At 48.3% G+C, this 14,862-nt stretch overlaps 1 protein-coding gene across 3 annotated transcripts in view; it reads left to right on the top strand.

The window, feature by feature from the left end:
* Nucleotides 1–5,970: 5,970 nt before the first annotated feature.
* LOC118715905 (leukocyte immunoglobulin-like receptor subfamily A member 6) overlaps nucleotides 5,971–14,862 on the top strand; it is a 41,485-nt gene continuing 32,593 nt past the window's right edge. Inside the window, exons 1-6 of one of the 3 annotated variants that reach the window (XM_036432496.2) lie at nucleotides 5,976–6,460; nucleotides 6,580–6,615; nucleotides 6,806–7,090; nucleotides 7,236–7,538; nucleotides 8,210–8,326; nucleotides 9,063–9,115. In XM_036432496.2, the coding sequence (XP_036288389.2) occupies nucleotides 6,427–6,460; nucleotides 6,580–6,615; nucleotides 6,806–7,090; nucleotides 7,236–7,538; nucleotides 8,210–8,326; nucleotides 9,063–9,115 (828 nt within the window). In that variant the 5' untranslated portion in view covers nucleotides 5,976–6,426. Of the gene's footprint in view, nucleotides 6,461–6,579; nucleotides 6,616–6,805; nucleotides 7,091–7,235; nucleotides 7,539–8,209; nucleotides 8,327–9,062; nucleotides 9,116–14,862 lie in introns of all 3 variants that reach the window. The other 2 variants (XM_045579685.1, XM_045579684.1) reach the window with 2 other exon arrangements.

The following is a 14,862-nucleotide window of genomic DNA, read 5'->3' on the forward strand; positions in this document are numbered from 1 at the left end:
TCACCCTGATAAAATGATCTCAGGAAATTCTTGAGGCTTTCCAATGGGTTCTGTTTCTCATATCATAGGAGATGATGATATGAGAAAGCTAGTGGGGACGAGGAGGGAGGCATTGATGAATCTCCTTCTGCTGAGGGGAGGAGAAAGAAGCATGTCCACTATGGAGATAAACTATCTGTGTGAATGTCTGGAAGGGGTGAGGGTGAGAGAGGAGAGGGGGGACACGAGGAGAAAGAAGAAGTAGAAGAAAAAGAAGAAGGATTCGTAAAAGGAGGAAGAACAGGAGGAGGAAGAGTTGAGGAAGAAGAGGGAGGGTGATGAGAGGAATAATGGGGAGGAGGAGGAGAAGAAAAGAGAAGTGACAAAAAGAGAGAAAATGCTCTTGGCTTCCAACATCTTGTCGATGTCCCCTGTCATCTAACTGGTCTTAATCCTTTCTCTCCTCTTTTGGAGTGGAAGCCACATCTTGAGGAATTCTGGTTCCTACCTTAGAAAGACACACAACAACATGCCTTTCCTGCCACTCGTTTAGGAGTGGAGGCATTTAACTTTCGGATATATGTTTTCTTTGACCTGGTTTGGTAAATTCTACAGCTATCATCTGGTGGCTTGGCACCCATAGTTCCTGGGTGACTGAAGGCAGAGTGGGTATGGTAGCTACAAACCTAATTAAAAATTCACAAAGTAAAACAGACACAGAGCAAAAATGGTTCAGTCTTTACATTTGGTTTAATCCCTGCTTCCTCTTTCCTCTCCCATCTTCTGCTTCGGTCTGAAATTAGAAGGAGAACACAACTGAACCATAATTAATCACCACCTAATCATTCCAGGCAATGCTCATTGAAATGAATCCCAATAAATAAATTACAATTTTTTTTTTTTAAAAAAAGAGTTAAACAGCCAAAACCTGTTTGGCTCAGGGGATACAGCCTGCGGACTGAAAGGTCCCTGGTTCGATTCCGGTCAAGGGCACATCCCCAGTAGGGTGTGTGCAAAAGGCAGCTGATCGATGAGAGAGAATCTAACTCTCTGTCCCTCTCTGTAAAAAATCAATAAAATCAATCAATCAATCAATCAATCAATAGTTAAATAATCACAGTACTTAGTAAAGTAGTCCTCTAATAGTGGAAACTACATCCGGGCCATCTGAGGTGGCTAAGTGAGTGAGACAGAATAAGAATTGAGAATTGGCTGCCTGCCTGGACCTTCCTGCATAACTCAGGGTGAGCAGAGCGTTCAGGTACTCGTGGCCTGGAGTGGACAGAGGGAGCTATGATGTGAGAGGAAGCATGCGAGAATTTTCTGGAGGCCCAAGGGAAAGAAAGGGTCATAACCTGCCTTAATGTGTTATCTGGTTTCATCAACACTCAAAGAAACTTCTGGAAATTCTGCCGTGAAGGAAGAGTTTATTCTCATTGATTTGTACCTTTGGATTATTATTGGGTAGTATTATAATTTCTGTAAATCAGACATATCTTTACACTTCCTGCATTTTCACAAAATTTTCATTGCTCTCCACGAATTGGGAAACCAGGACTGCTGCCAAGAAAAAAAGAAAAGTGTAGGAAGTATTATAAGACTTAGAATAGACGGTGGCCATTTTTGAGTGAAATTTTGGCCATGCAAGAACCTTCCCTCACATGTATGGTAGCTGTTCTCCTCTGGTGGGAGTATTGCATGGAAAATAGGGAGGGAAAGGCAGGATGAGGCATTTCTTCGAAGGCCTTGAATATCAGGGGAGAATTTGAATGTGCACATCTTGGGGAATTGAGCAAACACAGGCTCTGGGTGAGGAGAATGTGTCCGGAAGTGAGACAGAAGGACAAAAAGGGAAGCTGACTCGAGAGCCCTTACTGACTCAATAATCAAAGTCACCCAACAGTAAAAAAAATCAAATAAGTAATGGATGTACAATTAATGTATAGTAACCACTCTCACACACACCAATAAGTCTCAACCTCACTTTGAATGCCAACAACTACAGAAAGGAACATTGTAAGGAATGAATGAACAAACAAGACAGAAACAAACTCTTAGAAACAGAGGACAAACTGAAAGTTGTCAAAGTGGAGGAGGGATTGGAGAACTGAGTGAAAAAGGTGAAAGGATTTAAGAAGTATAAATTGGTAGTTATGAAACAGTCACTGGGGTGAAAAGTACAGTATTGGGAATATAGTCAATGACATTGTAATAACTATGTTTGGTTAAGGTGGGTATTAGGCTTGTTGAAGGGATCATTTTGTAAATTATATAAATGCCTCCCCACTGTGATGAACACCTGAAATTAACACAAAATAATATCGAATACCAACTGTAATTGAAAAATTGATATACTCTTAAAAGTTAAAAATAAATAAATAAATAAAACAAAAAGATGTAGCTAATAAATGAAAGAATAGTATTCAAGAAAGAAAAAAGAAAAATGAAGACTAATGTTTCTTTAAAAATATATATATAGAGAGAGTATTGATTTATTTATTTATTTATTTTTTATTTTTATTTTTATTTTTTTTTTTTACAGAGAGGAAGGGAGAAAGATAGAGAGTTAGAAACATTGATGAGAACAAAACATCCATCAGCTGCCTCCTGCACACTTCCTACTGGGGATGTGCCCGCAACCAAGGTACATGCCCTTGACCAGAATCAAACCTAGGACCTTTCAGTCCACAGGCCAACACTCTATCCACTGAACTAAACCGTTAAGGGCAGGAAAATGTTTCTTGAGTGGTATTCCACCCAAAATGCATAATCTGAATCTGAGTATGAGTCGCCATTAGACAAATCTCTTCTTTCGTGTCTATTATAGCTTCTTTCTCACCAGAACCACCCCCTGTCCATCAGCCCCTGGTTATCTCCACTCAACAACTCTCCTATGACCAGTGCCTGTAAGAAGAAGCCCCTTGCTTTATCTAAGCTTCATTAATCCAAGTGCAATCTGGGAGGATTGGGAGACACAAACAGCCCCTGCAGTGTGGGGAGACATAATGCCTTGGGCAGAGAGACCAAGGCGATGTCCTACTCTACACCCAACGGTCGCTCCATGGTGTGTCCGGAACAGGGCCTTTAATACAGAACTTGGGGTCTACAAAAGGCAGAACTGGTTTTCTGATAAAGGAGAAGTCATGCTTCTTATTATAGAGACTGGCCTGTGGCGAAATAACTGCCCGGCTTCCTTTGAAAAGGTCAGTGTTGAAACATGGGCTGGGGGCGATGGATGCCTACCCACGACATCCTCTTAGTAAGCGTGGCCTTCCGGGCCCTGTCCTCTCATCCCCTTGCACAGCGTGGGCGGGCCATGAAAATCCCCGAAATTCTGGAACTCACCCCCCTGGGCTGCCACATTCTGTTGGGGGAGAAAGGTTGAGTCCTGGTTCATGACTATCACTTCGTCGTTTTAGAAAAAGCTTCGGATTTCACTTCAAAAATCCTCTCTATGTGTACATGTCAGCCATGATATTTCAGTTCTGGATGGTGGGCAAATGGTGGTAATGCAGGTCCAACCCTCTCTGGTTTGGTCCTGGGCAACCTGCAGTGACACACAGCTGCTGACTGCTATTGTGGCAAGACGTCATCAGCGTCTTCCATCTCTGGACTGCTTCTCTTCTGTCCTATGGTTGGAGTAGTCTCAAACGGAGGGTGGGGATAAAAGGGAGAGATCAACCAAAGGACTTATGTGAACACATATGAGCCTAACCAGTGGTTGAGGACAATAGGGGGTTGAGGGCATGAGTGTGTGTGTGGGGGTGGGGGATTGGAATGGGGGGTTGAGGACAAATATGTGATACCTGAATCAATAAAGAAATTAATTAAAAACAACAACAATGTCTCCACTTTTTAAAGATACATATCTATTTATTGAGTTCAGAGAGGGAGAGGGGGAGAGAGAAACATCAATGATGAGGGTTAATTATTGATTGGCTGCCTCCCACACACCCTGTAATGGCAGCTGAACCCACAACAAGGGCTTGTACCCTGATTAGGAATCAAACTATGACCTCCTGGGTTCATAGGTAAGACACTCAACCACTGAGCCACACTGGTAACATTTAATAGTAACCTGTAATTTCCTGTGGATTCTTTTTTACTGATTGTTGACTGACCCAGCCATTCTGTTAAATACTCAATTACACCTGGTTATCTCCAAACCACTGGCACCTGCCAGTCAAGAGTGGAGGCTTAAACAGGTGAGGTGATCAATGCAGATTGCCTGAGTCTCTGAACCTGCCCTGTAGCTATTTCCCTAGTTCTGGAATTCCCCAATTGTCTGGACATCCTCAACACCTGAGCTGTGGAGCAAGCGATACAACAGAAAAAGGCCTGGGGGTGAGCTGAATGGCACTGGAGATGCCCTTCCCACCTGGTAGAACTGCACCAATTTGTGCCACCACCAAGGACTTGGAAGACACAGGGACCAGGATTCCATCCACATCCCCATGCGACTCCCCGAGGAATTTGGCTTCTGCCGAGGACAAATGGACCTTGAAGAGCTGCAGTGGGTTCTTGTGTACCAGGTTTTAATTTCCGCCTCAACGGAGTCTTCATTCCTTCTTGGGCATGTCACCCCCCACCCCCTCAAACTCTAGACATCTGGTGAACATGAACCCTCTCTGGGTGTTATCTCTAATGGCTACAAGGTCAGTCTGCTTCAACAACTCAACTGCCTTCCTCCAGGAGCAAGGAACACTCCAGACCCCTAATCTAGGCTGCAGGGACCAGGATCACTCCTCCATTGGGCAGGATGCCCCAGAGGTCCATTACGTACCTTGTGGATAGGACCAGCAGAAACAGGAAATAAGCAACCATCCAGGCCCTTTGTAAGACCAACGCATTCCAGAGAGTGGGAAAGGGATCTACTCACGTCTCCAGCCTTGCTGCCTCGGGGTGAAATTCCTAGGGGGTCCAGTTCCCCAAGGAATGCTGAGGTAGCCCATCCATGGTGAGGACTCAGGTCCATCCAACCCTCTTGTGAGTGAGGAGCAAACCCAACTCCTGGTGGACCTTCTTTGGAAGTTGGAGACAACATATTCCTCGTTGGGCATGTCACCTCCACCCACATTACGAGCGTCTTGAGAGGCTGCTGGTTTTGGATGGGGCCCCGAACAAGAGACATTTTTACAACAGGTCCAGGCTGCCTGGGCTGTGTGACCCAGGATATCCAATTGTGTTTGGAGCATCTGGCAGATAAGGTCATTATACAGAGTCTTGGGTGGACTACAGATGAATGAAAACACAGAAAGTTAGCCCTGGACAGTTTGGCTCAGTAGATAGAGCATCAGCCTGTGGACCAAAGGGACCTGTGTTCAATCCTGGACAAGGTCACCTACCTTGGTTGCAGGCTCCTCCCTGGCCCTGGTCCTGGTCGGGGCTCCAATCAGCGTGTTTCTCTCACATCGATGTTTCTCTCTGTCTTTCCCTCTCTCTTCCACTCTCCCTTAAAAAAAAAAAAAATCAATGGAAAAATATCCTTAGGTGAAGATTAACAAAAATCAATCAATCAATCAATCAATCAATCAATCCTAAAGCACAGACATTTACTATTTTGGAGTCAACCTATGTGTTTCTGTGGAGGACTATTCTCCTTTGTGAAACAATATTGGGGTTGTTACTGGGCTCTCCCAGAGGTCGTCTTGGCCAAGTCACCATGAGGTGCCCACCATGGAATGGGGGGTGGTTCCTGAGCACACCCTGAACGGGGCATGCCCAGTAGTGCCCCATCCCCAGACAGAAGATGTGATGAGGAGAGCAGTGGACAGTGATGTCACTGCTGGCCCTGAGGACGAATGGGCACCAGACGTGGGCCACATGTGAAGCTTGAAAGACAAAGAATGCTGTTCTGACTCCTGAATGGAAAGATGATAAATCTGTGTTGCTTTAACCCATTAAGCATATGGTTATTTGTCATAGCAGCAAAAGGAGCTAATACTTTCTCTCTCTCTCTCTCTCCTCTCTCTCTCTCTCTCTCTCTCTCTCTCTCTCTCTCTCTCTCTCTCTCTCTCTCTCTCTCTTTCTCTCTCTCTCATTTTTGGAGGTGGTGATGCAGTTTTGCTCTGTTTTGGCTAATCTGAGATTTGCCTGCTCAGAGCTGGAATCTGTGTGGTTCAAGTGGTGCATTCCCGGGCCAGGCACATTGCAAATCTTCAAGGAATAAGGAGGATGGATGCTTGGCTAACAGAGGCGTTCAGGCCAGGGAGGCAGAAGCTTATGGATGAAATGGGGCCTGGGATGTGGTCAGAAATGGCGGCCGAAGTCCGCTTCCCACACCAGGCCTCAGCTGAGGAAATGAGAGCCCAGCTCCCTGGGAGGGCTGTTCCCTTTTCTGGGGCTGCTGACGTGAGAGCCCCATGACAGGGAGGGACCAGCCTCCCAGGGGCCACAGCCTGTGTGTGTGTCTGTCCTGCACGGCTGCGACCAGAGAGAGGAGACGCCATGACCCCCGTCCTCAGAGCCCTGCTCTGCCTCAGTGAGATGGGAGGGGGATGGGAGCCCTTGTCTGTCAGGACCCCAGGACTCAGGAGGCTCATGGGGAGGAGGGAGCTGCTCAGGTTTCAGGGCAAATCTCTCACAAGGACTCTCTTCCAGGGCTGAGTGTGGGCCTCAGGACCTCAGTGCAGGCAGGTGAGTCTCCCCAGGTGTCCCAGATCCCACTCCTTACTGGGGACAAGTGGCCACCCCATGGGAAGCTGGGAATGGACGACACCAAGTCTGGGCTGACAGATGGGAGATGTATGGGAGGACATGGGGCTGAGAGCTGGGAACTGGGGTGGGGTGGGGATGTCTTGTGATCCTGATACAGGTTTCCTTCCAGGGCCCCTCCCCAAACCCTCCTTCTGGGCTGAGCCAGGCCCTGTGATCCCCTGGGGGAGCCCTGTGACCATCTGGTGTCAGGGGACTCTGCAGGTTCAGGAGTACCATCTGGATAAGGAGGGAAGCCCAGCGCCCTGGGACATACAGAAGCCACTGGAACCCGGGGACAAGGCCAAGTTCTCCATCCCATACATAACACTGGCCTATGCAGGGATATATCGCTGTTACTATCTCAGCCTTGCTGGCTGGTCAGAGCGCAGTGACCCCCTGGAGCTGGTGGTGACAGGTGAGAGGACACTCAGGGGTCCCAGCCTCAGGCCCTGCCCTCAGGAAGGGGGTCTGCTCTCAGGGTGACTCCCTCTCACAGCCCAGCCCTGGGGGACATGAGGGAGATGTGAGCCCATTTGACACGCTGCCTCCTCCTCTCCTAGGATCCTTCAGCAAACCCAGCCTCTCAGCCCTGCCCGGCCCGGTCGTTACCTCAGGAGGGAACGTGACCCTCCAGTGTGGCTCAGGGGAGGGGTTTGGCAGGTTCCTTCTGACTAAGGAAGGAGATCACAGGCTATCCTGGGCCCTGGACTCACAGCCACAGCTCAGTGGGCAGTCCCAGGCCCTGTTCCCAGTGGGGCCTGTGACCTCCAGCCACAGGGGGATGTTCAGATGCTATGGCTGCTACAGGGACAGGCCCCAGGTGTGTTCAAGCCCCAGTGACCCCCTGGAGCTGCTGGTCCCAGGTAAGTCCCATCCTGGTCCCATCCATGGGTTGAGGTGCCAATCAGGTTATTGACATCCTTGCTGTGAGGGGAGGGAACAGGATGAATCAGCCCTGGGTCAGCTCCTGGCTCTGCTGCTCCTGCTGTGGGGCTGAGGGTCCTTTCTGTCCTCTGAGTGTGGGGTTCCTGTCTGCTTACCCCTGGTCCTATCCTGCTCATAGGCTGCTGGGAGATAAGGTGACATAAGGGCCTCACAGAGCTCAGGAAGGCAGAGCCCCCAGCCCGACCTTCCCAAGGGGCATCAGTGGCTGCAGAGCGTGGATGGATTCCGGAGAAACACAGAGTCCAGCCCACACTCTGCCCCTCCTGTCCCTGCTGTGCTGGGATCACATAATGAGGAAGGACCCTCAGCTCCAGATGAGACGTGGGCACGAAGCTGGTGTCCCCTTAGGGGTCAGCGTGAGGACAGCACAGGGAACCCACAGTCCTGAGTTCCAGTCCTAGCTCTGCCCCGTCCAGGCTGGGTGACCTGGGGCACATGGTAAACCTCTCCGAGCCTCAGTGAAGTTGGGTGGGCATTGACTGTGTGAGGTGAGAGGAGATGAGTGACAGACACCAGCATGGGCCTCACACATAGTAGGTGCTCATTCAATGGCTTCACTGGCTCATTCATGACATCACTGATGTCCAAGGTCCCAAATGGAACATGAACATCCTGATCGGGGTCTTGGTGGCCCTGGTCCTGCTGCTCTCCCTCCTCCTCTTCTTCCTCCTCCGACACCGATGTCAGAGCAAAGGCAGGACGTCAGGTGAGTAGGGAACGGGGTGACCTGGGGCACAGGAAGGAGAGGGGCTCAGAGCATTTGCCACAGGAAACCAAGTAGGTGCAGAAGGTCAGCTGGGAAAAGAATTTCTCCAGAAGCTCAAACCAGAAAATGTAGAAAGAAAATAATACTCAATGTCAGCACAGGTGTTTGTATCTAAGCTAATCTTTCATTATTGTCAATGCTATGCAATAGGAAACTTACATACAGGGTATGTTACGGTTTCCTCATTTTCAGTGGAATCTCAGAGGGAGGCGCCCTATCTCCCAGGGCTGAGACTGTCCCTCTTGACCAGCCCAGAGAGGGACTCATGTCCAACTTCTTGCAGGGACCACACATCCTAAGGGCAAGGCCGGAGGCCAGCAGATCAGGTAACTCCTGCCCCAAAGACCTGAGACCTCCACCACCATGGCCCAGCTCCGTCTCTAACTCTCCTGTCTCCTCCCCCAGCTCCGGCCCAGCTGTGGACACCCAGGAAGAACAGCTCTGTGAGAGGAAGACAGCTCCCTTGGGGAGGGGGCACAGGGATTTCAGGGCATGATCGGGGAGAAGATGGACTTGGAGGGTGTGGGGTCAGGGGTGAGAAAGACTGAGACCACACCTGTGTGACCCGGTGCCTCACCTCACCCTGGGTTGGTGGTCCATCTGGGAGCAGGCGTGGCCTGCAGCCCTGAGATATCAGAAACCTGCCAGGAGACACCCCCCTGTTCTGCCCCAGCAGATGATTCTGTGAAGGACCCGCAGCCTGGGGAGAGCGTGGAGCTGGATCCTCGGGTGAGACCCCTGCTCCTGTCCAGGCCACCAAGGACCTTCTGTTGCCCAGTTTAATCCAATGGACCCTTCCCTGTCCCACCTCACCTGCTTCTCAGCAGCGTCCACACTGACCTTCCCTCTGGACCTCAGGTGGTCCTGCTGTGACTCACTCATCCTGGGTTCCTTGTGACCCCATGGCTCCTTCTACGGGGTCCCCTTTGCTGGCCCCTCGTCCTCTGTCTGACCTTGTGCAGCCCCAGGTCTCAGGAGGAGGCAGGAGTGAGTGACTGACTCACCACAGGTCCCCAGGATCCCTTCATTCATTCACCCAGCAGAGGTGACAGCTCACAGTTTACCGGCTCCATTTAGGGGCCACGGTGCCACCCTGAGCCACATTGTGTCCACATTCCTCCAGTTCACCTGTGGACAAGGGAGACAATATGCAAACAAGCAGACAGTGTCCCAGAGAGCAAAGTGCTGTGAAGGAGCATAAAGCAAGAGGAGGGGATAGAGTGCATGGTGGGGACAGGGAAAGAGTGGATGCAGAGGTTCTGGGGCAGGGCCTGCTTCTTCAGGAGGAGGGCCATGAGGCTGGAGCTGAGAGAGAGAGAGAGAGAGAGAGAGAGAGAGAGAGAGAGAGAGAGAGAGAGAGAGAGAGAGAGAGCGCATTAGGATGAGAGTCAGAATGAGAGTCAGAACCACAGAAGCATCCAGAAGCCCCCAGGCTCAGGAAGGCCCTGCAGGTTCCATCAGGAGAGGGACCTGGTCTATTTAAAGTGTAGGCCATCTCTCTGGCAACATGAGGATGATTGACAGGAGGATTTCTATTGTGGAATCGAGGAGACGTTATTCTGTCTCACTGTCTCCTTCAGATCAGGCAGGATGAAGGCCCTCAGGGAGCAGTGTATGCCGAGGAAACTGCTCAAGACCAAGACCCGGACCAGAAATGGCCACCTCTCCTTCTTCCCATTCAGCAGGGGAGGTTTTGAACCAGAAGGGCAGATAAGCAGAAGAGGACACTCAGGTGGGTTCCGTCCTCCCCAGGCCCTTAGGATCCCCACAACCCCAACCATGTTTCATCCCTCTCTTTCTCTCCCCCTGCTCCAGGCTGCTGCCTCTGACATCCCCCTGCATGCAACCTACATCCCGCTAACCCGCTTGGCCCTCAGATGGAGGACACCACCCTCTTCCTCCCATCAGTAAGGCCCCCAGATGAACCCAGTGTGTATGCTGCTGTGCTCATCCGCTAGCCCAGACTCCACAGTGCAGGAAGAGGGCCTGCAGGGGCTCCGAGGGCACTGGGTCGGCCCCCATGGACACTCAGTTAGTGCTCCAGCCAGTCTGGAGATCCAACGCGGACTCCCAGCTGCTCCTGGGACCCCCTGAGAGTCGCCTGATTCTGCAAGCACTAAAATCCCTCTGAATTATGGAATCAAAGCAACAGATTTCTCAAAAACCATGTGCGAACTGATTATCGACAGGAAGTGAGCGAACACTTTAAATTAATGATCATGTAAATATTATGCATCAAGCCTATGAAATAAAAAAAATTAAGAGGCATGAGAAAAGAAAAGCCTAAAAGGTCAAGACCTAATTTATTATATCAAGAATTTAGAAAACGAATAGCCAATTGTTCTAAATGAAGGTAGAACGAGGGATGTGATAATGAGTAGCTACTAGTGAGGACAGACAAAAATAGAGAGAAAGCAGCACAGTCAAAAAATGTCATTCTTGCCGAAACCGGTTTGGCTCAGTGGATATAACGTCAGTTTGTGGACGGAAAGGTCCCAGGTTTGATTTCGGTCAAGGGCCTGTACATTGGTTGTGGGCACATCCCAAGCAGGGGATGTGCAGGAGGCAGCTGATAGATGTTTCTCTCTCATTGATGTTTCTAGCTCTCAATCCCTCTTCCTTCATCTCTGGAAAATCAATAAAATATATTTTTAAAAATGCCATTCTTGAAAACTGTAATTATAGTTTTGATAAGTCTTAGCCACAGTAGTCAAGGAAAATAGACACAGATCCTATAGACTTTGTTTATTTATTTATTTATTTATTTGTTTATTTATTTATTTATTGCTTGATTGATTGATTAAGGTATCACATATTTGTCCTCAACCCCCCATTCCAATCCCTCACCCCTCCCCACTCATGCCCTCACCCCCCTATTGTCCTCGACCACTGGTTAGGCTCATATGTGTGCACACAAGTCCTTTGGTGGATCTCTCCCTTTTATCCCCACCCTCCCTCTGAGGTTCAACTGTCTGACTTATGGCTCCTTATCTCTGGGTCTGTTCTTGTTCATCAGTCTATGTTGTTCACCATTTCCCCTAGATGAGTGAGATCATGTCTTACTGGAAATATACTTATAAGAATAAAAAAATGAGACAAGCAATAATCGTTATGCTGAAAGGCCTATGAATCTGTCTGCAGTGAGTTTCTCTCTGGGCCTTTAATTCCCACAATGAGGAACAACATCACAGATCCTACAGTCTTAAAACAGACACCACAACATGATAAATGATTGGATGCCAGGCCCTGCCCAGGTAGCTCAGTTGCTTAGAGCATCACCCCAATACACCAAGCCTGCAGGTTGGATCTGTGGTCAGGGCAAGTACAAGAACCAGCCAATGAATGCATAAATAAGGGGAACAACGAATCAATATTTGTTTCTCTCTCTCTCCCTTCCTCTCTCTCTCTAAGTAAGACAATGAAATTTGATGCCAATGTATTAGCCACCTGCGTGACTCAGTGTTTGAGCATGGGCCTATGAACCAGGAGGTCATGGTTTGATCCTAGTCAGGGCCCATGCCTGGTCTGTGGGCTCTATCGCCAGTTTGGAGCATGCAGGAGGCAACCGATCATAGCTTCTCTCTCATCATTGATGTTTCTATCTCTCTCTCCCTCTCCCTTTCTCTCTGAAATCAATAAAAAATAAGCCTAACCAATGGACACAGACAACAGGGGGTGTGTGTGCAAAAGCATGAGTGTGTGTGTGTGTGTGTGTGTGTGTGTGTGTGAGGGGGGGGTGTTGGATGGTAATGGGAGGATAAGGATACATATGTAACACCTTAATTAAGAAATTAAACAACTATACTTTTAAAAAATGGACATGTTCAATTGTACAGTTTACTAAGTAGACATCAGTTTACTTAGTAGAAAGTCTGTGTCACCTTGTGTTTAAGTACATAACAATGTTTGTTATGTGTAAGTACACATGACAAACATTGCCCTGCACCTGAGCACTGTGGGATATGATAAAAAGTCAAAAAGAAAGAAACAAAGAGTAGAGCGGTCAGGGGAGGGAGACATGGGGAGAGGTTGGTTAAAAGGTTGAACCTTTCAGTTACAAGATTGGCAAATTCTGGGGCTCTAATGCACAGCATGATTTAGCTAAAACCCTGGTTTATCTTCTTCTTGCATGTTGCTGAGAGACGGCAACTCAGGGACAGGAGAGAGGTGTTAGCTAAGGCCAGGGCAGTCCTCCTCTTGCAATATCGTATATGATAAAGAGCTAATATGCTGAATAGACCGGATGGCAGGACGACCTTTTCAGACGACCTTCTGGAATGACCTTTCAAAACAACCAGTGGGCAGGGGGGTGGGTCCACAGAGCTGCAGGGCTGAGAGGCATCTGGGGCTGGGAAGGCCTACCATTGCACAAATTTTGTGCACTGAGCCTCTAGCATAAAAATACGAGTTCAGGAAGCTTCCTCGGTGGTTTCTTCAAAAACACTTATGCACTTACACACACAAACACACACACACACACACACACACACACACACACACACACACTTCCCGAGAGCAAAAAACCACACCTGGAGGTTGAAGAATCTCTCCCCCCAAACTTGTTCTTCCTTCATGGTGACCCAGCCTGACTTGGTGGGTTTAAGGAGGGAGGTATGACTTCTCACTCAGGGATTTGCCCCTGCGGACACGTTCACCGCTGTCCCTTAAAATTAATGTGGCTCAGGACACAATGTTCACTAACAGTTGGCTCCGTGGAGGTATTCCTCCACTGTCTTCTCATATTGGCTTTTCCTGTGAGGAAGTCTGGTGCCAGGGAGCTTGTCGTTATGGAGATTTGCATTTTTTTTTCCTGGAAAGTAAGGTGATGACGATTTTAGAAACCCAGGCTAATCCTTGATTTGTTCTTGAATTAAAATTCACATAAAAATCAACCATTAAAAATATATTGTATTTTATTGATTTTTAAGAGAGAGAAAGAGAGAGAGATAGAGAGCCAGAAACATCGATGAGAGAGAAAGATCAATCAGCTGCCTCCTGCACACCCCCTATTGGGGATGTGCCCGAAACCAAGATACATGCCCTTGACCGGAATCGAACCTGGGACCTTCAGGCCGCAGGCTGAAGCTCTATCCACTGAGCCAAGCCAGTTTCAGCTAAAAATGAACCATTTTAATGTGTACAATTCGATGTAGGATATACATTTAAAAATTTATCTATCCTTCATTCCCCAGAAAAGGCCCAGATAAAGATTGCAGCTCTCAGGGATTTCATTTTTAAGCATGGACACCTTATCACTTGTTTGGTCTTTTCTCATGTCTGTAAAATTTTCAGTTATTTATTTCCGGAGCTGTTAGTAGACATCACGCCCACGTCTTTCCTTCTGACACCAGGGATATGACACTGGCCCTCTTTGTTGTACTCCTCAAGTACCTTACATCCCCACTTCAGGTCCCCCTATGCTGCATTATGGGAATTTCCTCAGTATTATGCTCCACTTTCATGACTGTCTCTTCAGCTGTGCCTCTTCCCCAAGGGGTTGAGTTGTTTGAATGTGCTCAGTGTACAGGGTTTTTCATCTCTCAAGGTTTTAACTCATTAGGTTCTTCTACAATAGAATCCACATTTTTCTGGTGTCAAAAATTGAATCTGTCTTTTATGCTTCAGAGATTGAAGCATGATTAATCTCAAATTACTCTTACAATTTCCTACTGGCTCTACTCTATTCCATATCACAGTCCCCATCATCAGTAGATTGCTGTCCGTAGCATTGCCATTATCAGGATAATTCTACTGTGCATTCTCTTTTTTCTTTTTTTTAATGTCTTCATTGATAAGGTATTACATATGTGTCCTTATTCTCCCATACCTCCTCCTATTCCCCCCCCCCCCCACTCATGCCCTTACCCCCTATTATCTGTGTCCATTGGTAAGGCTTATATACATGCATTCAAGTCCTTTGGTTGATCTCTCCCCCTTTACCCCCACCCTCCCCTACCTTCCCTCTGAGGTTGGATGGTCTGATCGATGTTTCTCTGTCTCTGGATCTGTTTTTGCTCATCAGTTCATGTTGTTCATTACATTCCATAAATGAGTGAGATCACGTGATATTTGTCTTTCTCTGTCTGGCTTATTTTACTTAGACTCACCCCTCACACACCTGGTCTTCCACAGGTTGCTCACAGGGCTGTCCTGGGAGTCAGGCTGATGAGGCAGGGATGATGGCAGCTGCCCATACCCCATGATAATCACTATCTCAGACTCAGAATCTGCTCAGGGTTCTTCCCCTCAAGGCTGGTCCCATGGGAGCCTCCTGGGCACACATGAGACAGACACCTGTGGCTGACAATGCAGGACTTGGGCTGTTTCAGGCCACACAGGGGAGGTTTCTCACTGTGGACCATGGGCTCGGTCCAGTCCCTGAATATAAACGTGGAGCAGGGGACCATGGCTTCCAGTCTTCACCTGGCTTCTGACCCCTTCCTTCCTGTGAGGACCTGGAGTTTCTCTCTGTGTCC

This window comes from Pipistrellus kuhlii, unplaced genomic scaffold (assembly GCF_014108245.1).
Source record: "Pipistrellus kuhlii isolate mPipKuh1 unplaced genomic scaffold, mPipKuh1.p scaffold_m20_p_111, whole genome shotgun sequence".
Taxonomy (NCBI): Eukaryota; Metazoa; Chordata; class Mammalia; order Chiroptera; family Vespertilionidae; genus Pipistrellus; species Pipistrellus kuhlii.